Genomic DNA, 18,292 nt, shown 5'->3' with positions numbered 1-18,292 from the left:
CGAATCCGTGTCATTAAGATTTCCAGGTACCCGGTGCGCAGCACCCCGCTTAGTCTTCTTAGGGGTCAGGGGGCACGCCCCCGGCTTTGGCCTTGTAGGGGTCAGGGGGCTCGCCCCCGTCTTCGGCTTTTTAGGGGTCAGGGGCTCGCCCCCGGCCTCGGCTTCTTAGGGGTCTTGGGGCTGGCCCCCGGCTTAGGCTTCTTAGGGGTCAGGGGGCTCGCCCCCGCCTTCGGCTTCTTAGGGGTCAGGGGGCTCGCCCCCGTCTTCGGCTTCTTAGGGGTCAGGGGGCTGGACCCTGGCTTCGGCTTCTTAGGGATCAGGGGGTTCGCCCCCGTCTTCGGCTTCTTAGGAGCCAGGTGGGCGGCCCCGAGCTTTGGCTCCTCGATTGAATATCGTATGCGTTGCCGTAATTCGTACCCCGTAGTCCGAAGTCGATGATTCGCCTTCAAATGGCCGGGTATGCAAGATGACTGCATCGAAGCACGAATAGTGGTATCAGAATTTTGCATTAAGTTTACGGATTGATTTGAAGGCGCTCTTCTGTATTCATTGTGAATGACCTTGTTCAATGACGCTGACCAAAAAGTTCATAATTTTAGGTTTAAAATCGAGCCGCATGCTCGAAAAATTCCGAGGAATGAAAAAAAAAAATAATAAATAAAAATAAAAAAAAAATAAAAAAAAATAATAATGAAAATAATATGAAAAAAAAAATAATAATAAGAAAAAAAATAAAAAAATAAAAAAAATAAAAAAAATAATTATTATCTTAGTATTTTTGAAAAAATAATAAGATTGTTTTTCGTCTCTGCGTCTGATTTCAAGGGAGAGATTGCAGGCGGCTGGATAAGATTGGTATTTTAAGTCCCTTGGTTCGGTCGTCGTATTCTGAAGCGGAACTGAAAGAGTCGCTGTTGTCAAGATCGCAACTTACTCAAAGGTGATTGTGAATGATAAAATAAGCTTTCTTTGAATAATCAATATTGAAGAAAAGGTACTTTGTTCACTCTTCCATTAGGAATGCGTAAAGCATGGATGGATGGAGCATCGATGACCAACTAAATGTTTTCTGATAAGGAATTTTAAATTCGAAACCCTTTTTTAAGTCGTTAAATGATCCAAATCCACCAAAAAGTTTAAAACACTAATTGCAAAAATGCGTATCTCCTGATGAAGTGTCAATTCTTAGTAACAAAAGTGCGAATCTCGGTATTTCTGCCGTATTTTCTAACAGTTTAAGAAATTATTGAAACTGCCGATAAAGTTTGGAAAAACATCTTATTCTTGCTATCCTCAAGAATTCCTACCTTTCTACCGACAAGAAAGAGGAACGCAGACAGTTTTTTTACCTTCCTGGAAAATCGTTTTTCCCGAGATTCGCACTTCTGCACTTCTACCATCGATAACGTGATTTAGTATTGTTTAACTAACATTTGCACAGGCTGTGATTGTGATTGTTCAGTCAGTATTTTTTCTCTCATTTATTTCTTCACACACATTCTCAGGTATATATGTTGCAGGCAATTAGCAATCGCCGGCAAATTGCAATCTATTCGTGTTTAATAAACAAATTACATTTTTTTAAAGTGAAAAAACGAGATTGGAAGTAGGAATTATTATGCTTTGAATTCAAGCATGCATTAGCTCCTTCTTCTTGGATACATGGTGCCAGCTAGCACACTCTTGAGTTTGTGAAATGTCATCAATAATCTGTGTTAAGGTTCGGTTAAGCAACTAAACTAACTCCTTGGCAAAGCGGAGAGTATCGCTGGATTTGAAGGTGTAAAGACATTTTTGTTATATCGATATTATAGTAATTACAATTTGACGAATTGACAAGTATGGAGCTTGCAAAATGCCGAGATTGCCGACTCCCTGCGACTTATACACAGATAAAGATTTCAAAGATATTTATTTCTATCTTAAAGTTTGCATGTACTTTTCTCTCTTATAATCAGCATGTGTGTTTCTTTTTTGTTTCTGTCACGTCCCTCGGAATTCTTGGATCCAAAAATCAATGATCTTCCTGGACAACGCAAATCGTCAATTGACAAATTGGGATAATTCAATTAAACGGGACACTTGTTTCACTTAAGTGAATCTTTTAATTAACTGGAAACTCAAATTTACCACAAATCCTACTCAACCGAAAAACTGATCAAACCCTGCTAACCAAAACTTTACTCAACCGGTGATCTTTCCTACCGGAAACTCAAATCAATCGACTAATCGTCCGGCCGAATTTTACTTAACCGGAAATCGACAACCGTAAACTCTGCTCGACCGGAAATGTGCCCCAATCAAAAATCTGACTCAACTGGAAATCGACCCGACCGGAAATGTGTTCAAACCCAAAATTCGGTTGTTCTCGGATGGAGAATAACCAATTTCAATACCAATGTATCATTGATTTTCCCAAAAAATCGCAAAAATTCGATATGAGCGATTCACATATATACTCTTTAACGTTAAACATCGATACTACAAGAAAAAAAACCGTAGGTGTCGGTGTACTGCAGTCATATTAGGTGCATTTATTCATCCATGAATAAAAAGTGAACAATTTCAATCTCAAAAAAATCGTCGATTTTCCGTAAAGAATCTTAAAAAATCCATATAACCGATCGATAAATCGACTCGTCAAAATTAAAACTCGATTTTGCGTGTAAAAATACGTAGAAATCGGTGTGTATAACATGTGTTTACATAACGATAACAACCCCGTAGACACATCAATTCAACCAGAAAATAGCAAAAAATAAGGCCGGAGTTTGACCCCTTTGCCCCCCCGTAACTCGAAAACGGTTCCTATACTCACCTTGAAATTTTTTCCGGAGTTTTCTGTTATTGTAAGCTTCCACTTAAACCTTGTTTCGATGGTGGAATCGAATACCGAAAATGGGGCGAAATTTTGGGAGGCTCTTTACAATTCATCGAGGAAACTTTGAAGTTTCACTCCCTCCCTGAAACACGGGAGCCTGTAATGACGTCACCAGACCCGGTCGTTACTCGGTCGAAAACGTGTGGCCAAATTCCAGCTTATCATCAAACAGTTATGAAACGCAGTTAGAGCGCAGTCTAATTCGCAGGCCCATAAGCCTACCACGAACATGGAAAGTCAACTTTCATTAACTTGGATAAATACCCCACGCTGATGTATTTGCATAATTTGATTTGAATTCATTCCCTTCGTTTTATGGAATAACTTCTCTCCCCCCCCCCGCCCCTCTTTCCCTCTTTGTCTCTTTGTGCGGAGCTCCCCCGAGGCCCCCTCTAGCTGCCCCTCTCTCCAGTCTCGAATATTCATGATCCAGTTTTTTTTCTTCTTTTTTTGTGAATGTAAACCATTCTGAAATTTCCCCGAATTGAATCGCGCCAGTGCGATGAAGCGGAGGGGTATCCTGCCACCTGAGCGTTGAGAACGATGTTCGCGACACTGTAAGTCAGATCTCATTTGCTTGGTCTGATTGTTTGGGATATTGCTTTTGAAATTCATGAAAAATGTTTTACACGAGGAATTACCCATTTTAAGTTCTTCCCCCGTTTTCTGTGTGTCTATGTATTTATCGATGGTGAAAACACAGAAATGGGTATCTCAATTTTTGAGTTAGCTGCATATCAAAGTTGGTTGGGCAGTTTTTCACGAAAGTCAAAGATGAGCGGAAAGTCAACTGTAAGCTGAACTTTGTGGCAGGTTGCACCAGCACTTAAGCGGTTTTAAACATAACGGAAATTTGAGGATTTTGCAGGAGTGTGGATTGCAGGAGTGCGCCACACTCTGTGGCGCTGGGTCCGAATTTTAGCCGAGATCCGAGCGTGGCGCCAAGATCTGTGGCTCATTGCATCGCAGCCCTCCTAACGCACAAGGCGCTCTCCTCAGTGTTTCCCGCGCGCCTACAGCATACGTGAGCAGATAAGCTGTTCTGTGTCTTTATATATTTTCAGGAATTCCCTGGTCCTAAAAAGTTGCTATATGTTTGTCTCTCGAAGAGACTCTCGAGTGTCATTTCTACATAGGTATTACTGGCGGCGCGCGGCGTTCATGTCCATTTTTCACTGTTTGGGCAACGGCAATAATTAACTGACGGTTTATCACAATGGTCACTTGTATTAGAGTCAATCGAGTTACTTAACGCTTCATCTACGCTAGAGGCTCAATATAAGGGTCGAATGTGTGAATTCTTCGTTTAAGAGAGGTCCGTGGGTCATCTCCACTACACTTGAAGCACCCGCTTGGGCGCGGCTCATATTTGTCATATTCGAAAATGTCTGTGCATTATTTGCCAAACAGATCAATTGGTGAAATAACTAAGGTGCCTAAAATTAGAAGTCATTTTGAAGTATTTATAGATACAGCTCAAAGCGATCGAAATTTTGAAACAGTAAGTTGCCTTACTTTCATGAAGGCGCGGAACAGGCCGTTGCGTGGAAATGCATTTGTCATCTCTAATATACGCCTGAATCAAATTATCCGGACCATCCTTCAGGGAGGCATCCACGGCGTGGATGCCTCCCCCGAGGATGCCAAGGGGGGCAGCCCCGGGGAGTTGGGCTTCTCTTATGCCAAGTGGGGCACCCCCAGAGGTTTTGTCCCGTACAAAACATCTATCGCATTGCTGAAATTCGTAGCCGGCTGCATGGGTTAATGATTCGCCTTCAATTGGCCTACTATGCAAAATGACTGTCGTGACGCACAGATAGTGGTATCAGAATTTCGCATTGAGATTATGCATTGTTTTGAAGGCGCTCTTCTGTATCCTATCCGTTGGTCCCTGTACGACGATGTTGACCATAAATGATCAGACTTTTGGAGTCCTCAATCGAGCCCTAATTTTGAAAAAGACTCGAAGAATATTGTTATACCTTCCAAGATTTTTTTATTTCTGTAGGTCTTATTTTATAAAAGAGAGTCCAAACGCTTGGTTCAGATTGTGGTTTTTTTCAGTCCTCTAGCTCTCCTGAAAAATCGTGTTTTCCGAGATACGCACCCCTGTACTTTCACCCTCCTCATTATGGTCTAAATATATTGATAAAAAGGCTTAGAGTATCTCGCGAAAATTTACAACACGGTTTTGATTCGACACTGGAAAAAAATGTATACTGTTTTAGCACCGAGGATGTCAAAAATGTGTCCGGTGATTCTAAGATGCTATCTGGATTGCCAACGCAGTTGAATTTGCATTCACAGGATCTTAAATTAACTGTGAGAGCAGTAAATTCAGCATCTGGGGATCACCAGACATCCCATGTGCTAGAGGAACATATTATTTTTTTTCCTGTGAAATAAATTCAAGAAGTTGCATTCTCTTAATGTCCGTTTAGCTGCATCAAATCTGCATTTCCAGATGAGGAAAACTTTCCGAATCACGAGGATGAGCTTTTGATTTCCTTGGAAAATGACTCTCACCGTTCGAAATGGGTACACTGTGGGTAAAAACTTCTGATCGATAATTTTGGAACTTGTACAAAACCATGGCCCATTTGATGCAACTCAGAAGCAAAAGCGATGTTTAGGGATGAAGTGGGCGTCGCGGTTGTTCTGATGAGGGGTAGTATGTGTCTGACACAGGATTGGAATTTAGTGCCTGCAATTGATCTAGGATTGACCTAGGGGGTAGTGCAGCTGCAGCCCTCTGATGGGTGGCAAGAGGTCAGAAGTTATGAATCAACTTAGTTAATTATGAGAATTAGAGTTTCTATGTAACGTTGTAGAAATGTCTCGTTCAACAAATTTGTATGCTTATACTTTACTGTCGTGCTAAGAAAGAACGCCGTATGAGCCTTCAGCCGTAGCCAAATTTCCTTCGATAAAAAACGAATTCTCTGGTAAACTTATGAATATTTTCATTCCAATTTTTCAGATACTTTGGCTCGCAATTTTACCTCAAATTCCTGATAATTTCAAAGAATAATATTCATAACTTTCCTCAAAAATGAACATTTTATCGAAGGAAATTTGGCAATTCTCGAAATGTTCATACGGCGTTCATCCTTGGCACGGCAGTATAGTGCATGATGAGGTAGTTTCGGGTTTAAACAGTTCAAGTTATTCAAGTTATTCGTATTATTTAAAGTTGATACACAAATGACAAAACATTTCCAGACACGCTGTCTGCTATGGTCATGTGTGGCGTAACGCTCTCCTTGACAACCCTCTCACATCAAAGCGACACGTGCTTCATGAACGGTCCTGGAATGGTAATACCTGATTGCAAAATGTTCGACTGAATGGCGGCCAGACTCTGCCCAATTTTGTTTGGTCCAACGTCTCTGTGGTTCGATAAAGTTTATCCGATAGATTTTTGTGCAATGCTGTATGAACCAATAGTTTACTCAGTTAAGTTATAAATAATGGTATAGGTGCTGAGATTTCGCTAAATAATGGAATCTGACTCTTAGATACCCAAGCCAGGCCAAACTGATCCAAGGATCGGTGAAAACACGTACCCCGCGGATTTTATGAGACTGTCACATCCGATCTTTAGATATAGGACTAAAAATACATCTTAAAAAAAGAATAAAGGCATTAAAATGAAGAAAAAGAGACATAGAAATCAAATATCTACACCGCCGAAACTAAGAGAGAATTTTTTGGGTCTGGCTCCTTGAAACTTTTCTCCCGAACCAAAGCGACAGTTCATTTGAAGTCTAGAGCGGGGCATCGCGAGCTCACGCCTCACGTCATAGCGCCTTCAATTTTGCAGATACAACACGGACATCCATCAAGCACGAATAGTGGTATCTCTGCGCCTTCATCAAAGCGAGTCCTCTCTTTCACTCTATTTCCATGTTGTGTTGGCTCCGTTTGTCTTATTTGTATTGGCGGCGGTGCTATTGGTGACGTGAGCAACGAAGCCAAAGTATAACTTGGATTAAATTTTTTGGCCAAACTAGGTATCGGTTAAAAAAATGGGACAAACTATCTAGCTACCGACTGGATGGAAGGAATAATTAATTGGGTCATATTCACACTAAGGATTTTAATGCAGACGTGTGTGCACTAATTTTGGACTTGTAATACAAGAATGCACGATTGAAATTTGAAAAGACTAGTATAGTAACACTATTCAACATTTATTTTTAAGTCACAGTCGGATAGATAACCGAACAATCGTACTTTAAAAAATTTGGAGATGAGGTGTCATTTAAAATTCAGGACATTTTGAAATGACAGATTGAAACCCGAGAGTTGAATCCTCTTAAATTTTCGATTAAGAATTTTACAAGTCGTCTCCACCCTTATCAACGGTGTCTTCAAAAAACCTTTTTTTTTGCGACTATTTCATTCTATTTACTGCACGAAATATCTAGAAAGATTACCTTTTGGATCGCTCATGGTGCGTGGAACTGTCCCTGAGAAAAGATGCCGGCTGAAGGCTAAACCTCCGCTTCAAGTGGTGTCGTCCCTTCATGATGCCCTGCGTCCGTTCAACTTGTATCAAAGAACTGAGCTTGAGTTTGTCATTTTGCGCCTCTGTGAACACAAGACGGTCAAGATTAGAGCTGAATGCAAAGGACGCCTCGACACGAGACAGGAAGGATGATTGATAATGCCGCACGCTCGGAGGACTTTTACCACATCGTCTTACCACATTCCGTCCTGCAGAAAAGTATGCATCCGTCCACTAATCAGTTTATTGATGCATTAGTGGTTTTGAAAATTTTTAGCTGGACTCAACCAAGGTTATAAATTTAATTCAAATGCCAAAGGCCGGATAAGCTGCGCAGAACATAGTAAAATGATCGAAAAAAAATCGAGCTACAAGCCAAAAATAAATTAAACAAATAATATTTCAAACTACATAGAGTTGAGAAATAATTAAAAAAATAAAAAACTTACAGGAAAAAAAACAAACGTTTCGACCGCCAACAAACTGCGGTGTTCTCCTCTCCAGTGCAACAAGTGGATTCATTTTACAAAAGAGAGGCTTTTGCTTCTTGTTTAGATTTAATTTTCGATGGACTCTCCATTCGAATATTTTCGTCTGCACTGTGCATGTAGCGTCGTATCAATTTTACCCACCCATTCTTCAAAATTATTATCTCTCCTCTGTTTTTACAGTTTCTTTCAAATCCAATGCTGTATCATCGTTCCTGATCTCGCCAAACATATTGCGATCTCTCGTCAGCGCGGAACACATAATAGCGCCTACAAGACTGCATGAATACTTCAAGCATTACGCCAAACGAGTGCGGTCGCTGATCGGGATGAAACGCACATAGGCAATTCTACCTCCACCTACAGACCGCATCATTGGACGTGATTTGACTGATTAAGTACTGGTTTTGGTCACTCATCTGATTGTATTGATCTTCACTCCTTTACCCTCTATTGTTATCTTTTTGAATATTGTAGTTATTAAACCTATAATATCATACGTCGAATTTTAAATACGATGTTTCTTCTATGTTTTGGTATTTTGTTTTTGGTAAACCAAACATTTGTGACCAATTTAACATGTCGACACCTTCCGGCAAAAATATCACAAGCGCCATGCGACAATTAAAATTTCCGCCGCCATTTTATTTTTTTAAAGAGAAATTTGTGGTTTAATTTGTTTGAAAATTTCACTGAATTTTATCGGTAGCAAAAAAATTTCAGTGAAATTTTCGGACAGCTTTTTTGAACAATTTCCCTGTAAAAAAATAAAATGGTGGCGGAAATGTTTTAATGTCGCATGGCGGTTGTGATACTTTGGCCGCAAGATGACGATGTGATATATTTTCCTGCCTGATGATGATCATTTGTAATAGGAAGGCCTCGTAGGAGAATAAACTTATTAAAAAAGCACCAAGGCTAAATTAGTATTATCAAAAAGAGATTAATGTCTTATTTTGTATTATTGGTTCGTTTTCCCTTGTTCAGATAAATTTTCTCCCGATTGAAAGATATTTTTGAAGGGCGAGAGCAGGTTACACACAATTGAAAAGCACAAAAAAATTCAAAAACCACCGAGAAGAAAGAATTTAATTAGAGAAATCGAGGAAAGAAAGGAATGGCACGACCGCTAAATAAAAATCGCCTTCAAATAAACGATTATACTACAAATCGACAGCTGCGTTAAAATAGTTATATCAGTTGAGCTGCAATGATCTCTGTTTTCTTTAGCACATTCAAAAATTTGAGAAGATACGCATTCATAATGCATATTATTGAATGTATAGTTACCATTCTCACTTTTTTCTCAAATTTTCACACTTTCCAACCCGATTCTTAATCTCGTTAATTTTGCCAAATAATCGCCAACTTCGTCACTGCTCTATTTGTTACTTCACGAGATTCGAACAATGCTTTAGATATGGAGAAAATAAGGAGGTAAAATAGCGAGAGGGAGACAGCTTGAAAGGAAGGACCGTTATTGGCGACGCCTGCAGACCCTGCTCCCGCAACCGGCATGACGTCTGGCACAAAAAAATCCCGCGTTGGGGAACGAAATTAAACTGGCCAGGGATGCGACTGCATTTGATGAAAGACCAAATCTATTATTGGATGATCCGCATTTTTTGCGAGCTTCATGCACTGCTGCCAAATATCACTATACACTTTTTTATCTTTCGAGAGTCGCAAGTAGCGTGTGATGAACTTGAGCTACTACTTGAGCTACTTGAGCTTTTCACTTCACTGTAAAAATTCAGGAGGTGATTTGTAATTCCGCATAGATTCCTCCCTTGAGATAAATATCACCACAAAGAGCATCAGAAACGAAAATTTCAAAGACTGGTTCAAAATCACACTAAACGAACATCTGAAATATATCAACGACGGTGAAACTGCAAAATCGCGTATATCGACTGTAATGTTTCAAAATCTCGGCTCTTCTTTGTTTAAAAATGAGACCAAATCAACATCATGGCTTGACCTTTTCACAGAGTTATCTTCACATAGAGAAGAAAAATAACAGATAATCAAAACATTTTCAAGAGATGACATTAATTAGTTGTCTACGTAGAAAATGAAGTGTATGACAGCAAGTCTGCCATGACTTAAAATCGAAATACGCGTTTCTGCAGTTGTTGAACATAGTTTAAAATACGACGAACACGATACTGCAGTTTGCGTTATGTCAAAATCCAACTTCTGAAATACCTAACACACAAGCTGAACAAGCTGACATGCAATATTTAAAGTTGAGAACGCAACGCAAGAGCATAACAACAGCGTTCATATTAAGTTAAACATTACACGCATAGATATAACCGAATGGATTCTCTGGGTTGCCACTTTATTTGGTGATTTCGAGTGAGTTTGGTGGTGGATTTTTCTACACTAACAAATGTTTGCCCGTTTAAGACTTAAATTAAAGGGCTTTCATTGAGTTTTGTGGTTGATTGTAGATCATACTATTGCATTTTTGTTTTCTTTGTGAGGCGTTGCGGAGAAATTGCTTGTTGAATAAAATATTCTCAATTCTCATTCCTATTTTAGCTGTATTCTGTCATTAACATTATTATAAAGTATAGTTAATTTGAAACATTAAATATTTTCATAACATTTTCTAGAGATAAACCCCCATATTATTTTTTTCAACTGATGTATCATTTGTAAAAATGGCCCTCATTCTTTTTCTACTGGTTAATTGGCTTGTATTCCGTTAGGATTCTACAGCCACCAACAGATTCTATATATTGTCCGCAGACTTCAAGGGATTCGCACATCCATCCTCTAGGCTTTTCAAATTTTCAGGGATTAAGGCCGAGTGGAATATGTTCCTGATGATCTACTTGTCAGTTCCGAGAAAACTTGTAACTATATTAACGGGATTTGTACTCGGGACTTATTCTGCTGTGCAACGCAAAAACGCCGTAAACGCCATTTTATATTTTTTGGAAACGATGTATAATAGCAGAGAAAGTTGTGTACATTAGGACAATGTTTGTACAGAGTTCTTTCGCAATTACTATCAAGTACTTAACCTGAAAATTGAGGTGCATGGGTAAAACATTTTTTATTTTATGAAGTGTTAAGTTCCAAAAAACGAGAGAAAATCTTGATGGATTTACGGCGTTCTTGCTTAGCACGGCAGTATTGACCTAAAGTTAGACACGCTAACCACTAGGTTAACCTGAAATGGATTCTCATTTTTGCGTAGCCATGCTAAGATTGTGCGATTCATCTGTGACGAGTGTTCATCAAAATGCCGGCTCTGAAATCATACTTATAACTCACACTTTCTCTAATGCTTTCTCTAAAAGTAACTCTGAAGGGGGGAGGGGATTATTGAGACATATTTCATATAGAACAAAAAATCTTACTGTGGTTCAAAAAATCGATTCTGAAAACATTCGCATTTAACTTTGAGACACCCTGTAGAATGATTTGCATTTAGTTAGCAACATCCCATAACACGATGAGCACTTTTTCGAAAATAATGCCATAATTATCGCCTCACTAACCGCATGTATAACAAGGTAGCTAGTAAATTTACCGCCTAATTTTCATATTCAAAGGCAAGTTTTTCCCTGCATTGCCGCAACAGTGACGCTAAATCGAAGGTTCAAGGTCGATCTCACCACTATAAACTCGCTGTGTCGAGTGGCCCGTCCTACTACAATAACCAATTCCATTGTTGTCGATTCTGTTTAATACCCTACTTTAATTTTACACTTTAATATGGGATAGGTTCGTTCTACGGGAGAAGCTACACCAATTTGAGCTTACGTTTTTAAGTGCACTTCGTCTATCCATCAAGACAGACATGAGATCAAGGAACATAGACTTGGCGCCGGTCTGACACCACCGGCAGGAGTAGAGGAAGGGTTGCATCTGCTGCACTGTCAAGTGCGAGAGATCGATTGGACCCCCGCCTCCCACCCTCTCACAACCCCCCCCCCCCCTTTCGATGCACCCCTTCGCCTGGCCCTTCGGCTGATGTTCGAGCTGCAAATGAAATGATGAAGCGATCCCTTGGAGTCAGCAATGCCACATTTCAGGTCATTTCCTCATGTTAGTGGATCGGAAAACAAGAATTGAACACTTTTGGCATGCATTTCGGCAACTTTGTAGGGATATTATCGACCAGGTTTACTAAAGTATTCAATTTGTTTTAAAAATTCTCATTCGAGCCACAGCTCAAAATTAATACGTCCCTTGAAACGACGAGAATATTCATGTTGTCTCGGACTTTTATTAAATGAAAGTGGAGAGGTGCATGCCAGCGTTGCAAAATTTCCGAAGACCGTAGTATCTCCTTCATCAAAGTTCTGAAGAAACACGCATAACGATTGCAGTTTTTAAAAATTCCCGTCCATATGTTAAATTGTTCTCTATTTATGTTGATTTAAGTTGCTTTTCTCCAATTAAGCGTGTGAAAATTTCAAAGAACACTCCATGTAAAGCATAAGAAAACCAAACGACAAAACCTAGTCCTTTTTTTTAGGAAAAATAAGTGAATAAAATATTTGAATATGTTTCAAAATGTTTAATCAGGAGAGAGCGTGCACACGTTATTCTATTTTTTTACGCGAATATCTTGGGAAGTACCCATGAAAACATACATATACCTTGATGAGAAAAAATCAATCTCTATATTCTTGATAATTGAAGATAAAATGATTTTGAAGAGGGTGCTTCATTTTTAAATTTTCAAGGAGACTTTTTAAAGATTTTTATAAATTAAATGTAAATCTAAAAGGAAAATATTCATGTATTTTTATGAAAAAAATTATGAAAGAAAGACTTCTTGCGACAACATCGATGGGGAAACTGTAAAAATGCAAATTTCCGTTGCAGTTTCTCAAAATCCTCGCTTCTTTTTTCGAAACTCACCTTTGAGTTTCAGGAGCCAAGAGGCCCATTAAGCTCAATTTTTAGGGGCCATTGCAGATTTTTTATGGGCCAAATTGACTTTTTGCCTACGTGTCATTGCACATTTAATGAAAAGTTAGAATCCGGTGCCGTGCGTCGAAATTTCAAAAAATCACCAAACAGAAAGATTAGGATTTTTTTTTAGAAAGGGGACAGGGGCAATTTTTAGGGGCCACGTTGGCGCAGAGCCTTCATTTTTTAGGCGCCATGACCGAGTTCTTAGGCGCATTTGGCGCGTTGGCGCCTGTGAGTTTCAAACACTGCTAGATACGCATTTTTGCAGCTTCACTATCGACATGTTTCATTTTGAAGAGCGTCAAGAAAAGTTTTCACTTCGCTTAATGCCTTTGCAGTAATGCAATTCGTCTTCTATTTTCACTGTAGATTGAAATAAATGAGTTTGATTGAGTTAACCCGACCGAGCACTGAGGAAAACTCCAGCAAATCCGTTCGCTTGGGAGTGACGCCGCTGGATGAAAGTCGTCATTATTTTCCCCCGCTTGATAAAAGAGCAGCGATAGAAACGTTAGGCGTAAAAAAGAGGAATCCAATCCGCATGATTGAACTACAGACAATTCAGATCCGCGGGAAACGAGGAGGAGAGGGAATTTTCGGAGGGTGAGAATGACGCTCAAGTATTCGAGATGAAGGGGTGGGCAAAGTGTTATGATATATTTTTTTAGTTCTCTTCAAGCCGTATCTTCGCCGGAGTTCCTAAAAGCTTCTCAGTTTACGGCTATGGGGATGGGAATCAATTCAGAAGTCCGCTTTCATAAATTTTTGGTTTCGATTTTTGTTTTCTTTTCATTGAGCTATCTCATCTTATTGATACAGAGATAGTCAAAAACAGTGGCGTGGCGTGCTTTGCGATGTATCGATTGTTCTGCCATTTAAACGTATGGTAAGAATCGAGTATTAAAGTGTTCGCTGCGAACACCCTGTCTATCGATCATTTTCGATAGGTTTAAATGGCATAGCAATCGATATATCGCAAAGCACGCCACGCCACTGGTCAAAAAGAATGACTTAAGCCCAAATTTTCCTGGATTGATTTTTTTCTCCGATTATTTAACTTAAAGCATTTCGATTGAAACTTATCTACCATCCAATACTAAAATTTTGACAGTTGTTTTCCTCCTCAACCTTTCTTCCTCCAAAAATTTCCCCAGAAGAGCAGAACTGCCGTTCCAAGGAAGGGCGCCGTATGAACCTTCAGACGTTGCCACATATCCTTCAATAAAAACCTGATTTACTGGGAACATTGTAAATAGGTTTCTTCAATATTTCCAACAATTCTGTTTACAATTTTGTCTAAAATGTCTGAAAATTTAAAGAAAAAATACGCATAATCTTTCTCAAAAAAACATGTTTTATCCGGGGCGTTTTGGCAACTCTTGAATGTTCATATGGCGCTCTACCTCGGCACGGTAGAAAAACGTACAACATGCGCTAAAACAGAGAAGTTATAAGACATATTGCCACGTCGACAAAGAGGATACTCCTTCCTAATGCCGCTTTTTATACCAGTAATGCTTCTCTGTCTTTCTACACCTGAAATTGTTTCCTGAAACAACTTTATTTTTGGCGAGGAAAATAGCCATTTAGATAAGTGGCAAGTGGAGTTATAACGACGGAAAATCTAACTCCATAGTCTAAAATTATACGCCTCACAAGTTACCTGTGTCCCTTAACCTATATAACTTCTTTCTCCATTCCACGACTCTAAGCAACTCAGGGGATAGGGGCGCGGCATCTAGTTTTGAGAATTAAAGTTCAGAAAGTAATTTTTCCTCTATACTTTTCTCATAAAACAGACCTGGGAGGAGGAGCCGCCTGTGGATGTAGAAGCGGTGTGCGCGGGAATGTAGGGTGGTGAATGAAAAAGTTAACACAGAAACACTACAAAGAAACACGTTTTACGCTAACAATCAGTTACGTGTCACAGAAGAGCCACTAGACGAAAGATGAATCGGCTCGTGCGAAAACGTCTGTTGTCCAATACTGCCGTGCTAAGGAAGAACGCCGTATGTGCTTTCAGACGCTGCCATATTTCCTTCAGTGAAAACCGAATTTATCGGGAAAATTGTGAATATTTTTTTCCAACATTTTCAGACAACTGCGTGGGCACTTTAATCTAAAACATCTGAAAATTTCAAAGGAAAATATGCATGGATGTCGTCAAAAATACAGATTTTATCAAATAAAATTTAGCAACTCTCGAATGTTCATACGGTGTTTTTTCTGAGCACGGCAGAATACAAGTTTCGTAATTACTGTGATTTCTTTTGCCCCACGACACCGATGAGTATACCGAACGATCGAACGTATATGTACCATTATTTTCCCTAAAGACAAAGATGATCGATATATTATTTCCTGACTGCAAATTGTAGTCCCATTAATTAGTCATCATTTTACACACATGATTCTTAATTCGATACTGTTAATTAGTGAGCATTCCGCTGTGTGAATAATATTTCACGTGATATTATGAAAAGAAATGGTGTGACGGAGTGCTTTACTGCCGTGCTAAGGAAGAATGCCGTGTGGAAATTCGAGAGTTGCCTTTCCTTCAGTTAAATGTTTGTTTTTAATGTTTTTTCTTGAAATTTTCAGGGACTTTAGGTGAAATTGAGATGTGAGATTGATAATTGAAATTATGAGCATTTTTTCACGATGATGCATGGGTCAGGAGGTCAGACGTCTTGAATTTCGAAGGTCCTAAGATAGCGTTCTTGGCAAATTCTGCCATTTTGGATTTTTGAATTTTAAAAATCTGACTTGAGATTCAAGTTCCTCGTCAAAAAATACCCCCTGACACCATGTTTCATAAAAATTGATTGAACAGGAGCCCAATGCTTTGGGATCAACGGGACTCTAAACAGTGATGAACGGTAACAGTCAATTTTCATACGTTAGTGCGCCTTCAATTACATTTGATACGGTGCAATACTTTCGTGGTAGAATAGTTGCATTGGCGCCTACAAACCTAACAGGGATACTTCACGCATTGCGCAATGCGTGAAGTATCCCAGTTAGGTTTGTAGGCGCCATAATGCAACTATTCTACCACGAAAGTATTGCACGGTATCAAATGTAATTGAAGGCGCACTAATGTATGAAACTTGACTGTTACCGTCATTGTGTCAGGGGATATTTTTAAACGAGGAACTTGAATCTCAAGTCAGATTTTTAAAATTCAAAAATCCAAAATGGCAGAATTTGCCGAAAATGTTATCTTAAGACTTTCGAAATTTAAGACGGTTGAAATCGACCGCATCACCGCATGAAAAAAAATGCTCATAATTTTAATTAATCGCTGAATTGATGGAAGTTTACTCTAGTTTACAATTTTTAAAGTTCCAAAGGGAGTCACCGTCAGTTGAGTCATAACCATAGGTGTCAGACGAGACCATTATCAACAAGCTAGAATTGCACAAAGTATTTACAATGATTATTAACAACTGATTACGTGCTTAATTCAAAATGAACACATCAGTACCTTGTTCTTTCACTAGAGCGTAGCAAATTTTTGCAGGCGAGTTACCCGCAATGTAAAAACCTTCGTTTGAATGTTTTTCGCTTGGCTCATCCAATCACTAATTGCAATATGGGGATGTTCCGTGTCAATTCATTAAATTATGGGCATAGTTTTTTTTAAGCACAATTCGTACGATTTTTCGCGTACTATGCTGCCCTGCTAAGGAAGGAAGCCGTATGAACATTCAAGAGTTGCCAAATTTCTTTTGTTCAAAAGTTCATTTCCGACAAAAGTTAGGAATATTTTTCCTTGAAATGTGCAAGAACTTTAGGCGAAATTGCAAAAAAAAAAAAAAAAAAAAAAAAATCTAAAAAATTGAAGGGAGAGTATTCATTGGTTTACCAGGAAATTCGTGTTTTATCGAGGCAAATTTGGCAACGCCTGAAGGTTCATACGGCGTTCTTCCTCAGCACGACAGTTTAGTAGTTAGTTCGTACCTCGGCTACCATCTCATTGAACAGAGGAGGCGCGGTGAAGCAATCTCTGTGATACAGAATTGGATTTTCAAACTGAGTGACTTGAACTTAAACGTGACTTAACTTCACAACATTGGAATGCAGTTACGTTCCTTCATCAGGGAAACGATGGACTCGTCACTGAACTGCGGGCCGATTATTGAAACTGATAGACAAAGCTATAGACAAAGGAGACAAAAGAAATATGGAGAGATCCTAATGGTGGAGGTGGGTGGTTGCAATGGACAAAGGAGGTAGGTAATAGACTAACTAACGGCAACCCACGAGAGACCCGACAGTTAGTCTATCATTTTCTCCCTTTGTCGATAGGAACCACCGATTTCAACCAATGGGACCGCTCCATACCCCCTATGTCTTCTTTTTCTATAGCTTTGTCTATAAATTTCAATAATCGGCCCGCTGGCTGTTTAAACGCGGAAATACAAGTGCCGACAAGAACGACTGAGAAATACCAGCATAGAGTAAAGCGCGGGAAAATTAGGATTGAAATTTATTCATGCGGGTGGAATGTAAACACAGCGCGCCCGCTACCCCTTCAGATTCAGAGGCTGCAACCTGCTCGCCCGACTTCGACGCCTTCAAAACCGATCACCAGCTCCCCGCCACACCCGTCGTCCGGATCGCACGCCTCGTTGTCGGATGAGCGGGAAAGTGCGGCGATTCCGTTTGATCTCGATTTTAATCGAAACATTATTCAGGGGATTTGACGACCTCGCTGGTCGCCGACTCGACACTATTTCCTCCCCGATGAGCGCCTTCAAAACACCTACAGGCAACCCTTTCAACTCCAATGACACCGATCACTTATCTCTCCCTTCTTATCGGCTCTCGTCATTTGTCACATTTTCCCCCAAACCAATTGCTGCCAGACTGCATGGCTCCGCGTGTTTTTCTGAGGTAGGCGTTGGGCTTCGGATATATTAAACTATCTTATGATTCAAGAATCAAATTTTTGACTCGTTGAAAAAAAGATTATAAACCGTGAAAAACCGTAAGACTTGCGAAAACCGGAAAAATTGTAATTACGGGCTATTTAGACATATCGACGGTGTAAGTCGGCAATCACATAACTCGTTTGCGGTGTCTGAAAATCTCTGCCTCTATGGTTTTTTTTGAAAGGAGAACAAACTGACATCATTCCTTGAAGTTTTTGCGGAATTTTCTTCGCACAGAAAAGAAAAATCACGACAGCTTTAAAGAATTGCCGCTGAGTAGTTTTCCGTTTAAAAATAAAGTATGACAGGAAGTCTAGAATCCGAGTTATGTGATTTGCCGATTTACACCGTCGATATGTAGAGTCTGTTAGGAGCTCAGAGACTTAAAGTTCCGGTCATAACAGCCGTTGCTCCGACGACTGAACCAGAAGCAGTAGCAGCCACGGGTGTATCATCCGGGACCTTTGGCCTCTGATCCCGGAACGGACGGGTTGTCTGTGTAGCCAGTGACTACGGCTTTGAATGCCAGAACTTA

At 39.7% G+C, this 18,292-nt stretch overlaps 1 protein-coding gene across 1 annotated transcript in view; it reads right to left on the bottom strand.

Annotated features, from left to right (window-relative positions):
• The window catches only part of LOC109040651 (ras-related protein Rap-1), a 95,633-nt gene that overhangs the window by 19,710 nt on the left and 57,631 nt on the right, over positions 1-18,292 (bottom strand). The window contains exon 2 of the mRNA XM_019056640.2: positions 7,321-7,474. Within this exon, the coding sequence (XP_018912185.1) occupies positions 7,321-7,412 (92 nt within the window). The 5' untranslated portion in view covers positions 7,413-7,474. The remainder of the gene's footprint in view (positions 1-7,320; positions 7,475-18,292) is intronic.

This window comes from Bemisia tabaci, chromosome 8 (assembly GCF_918797505.1).
Source record: "Bemisia tabaci chromosome 8, PGI_BMITA_v3".
NCBI classification, from domain to species: Eukaryota; Metazoa; Arthropoda; class Insecta; order Hemiptera; family Aleyrodidae; genus Bemisia; species Bemisia tabaci.
This window is presented reverse-complemented; position numbering and strand designations above follow the sequence as displayed.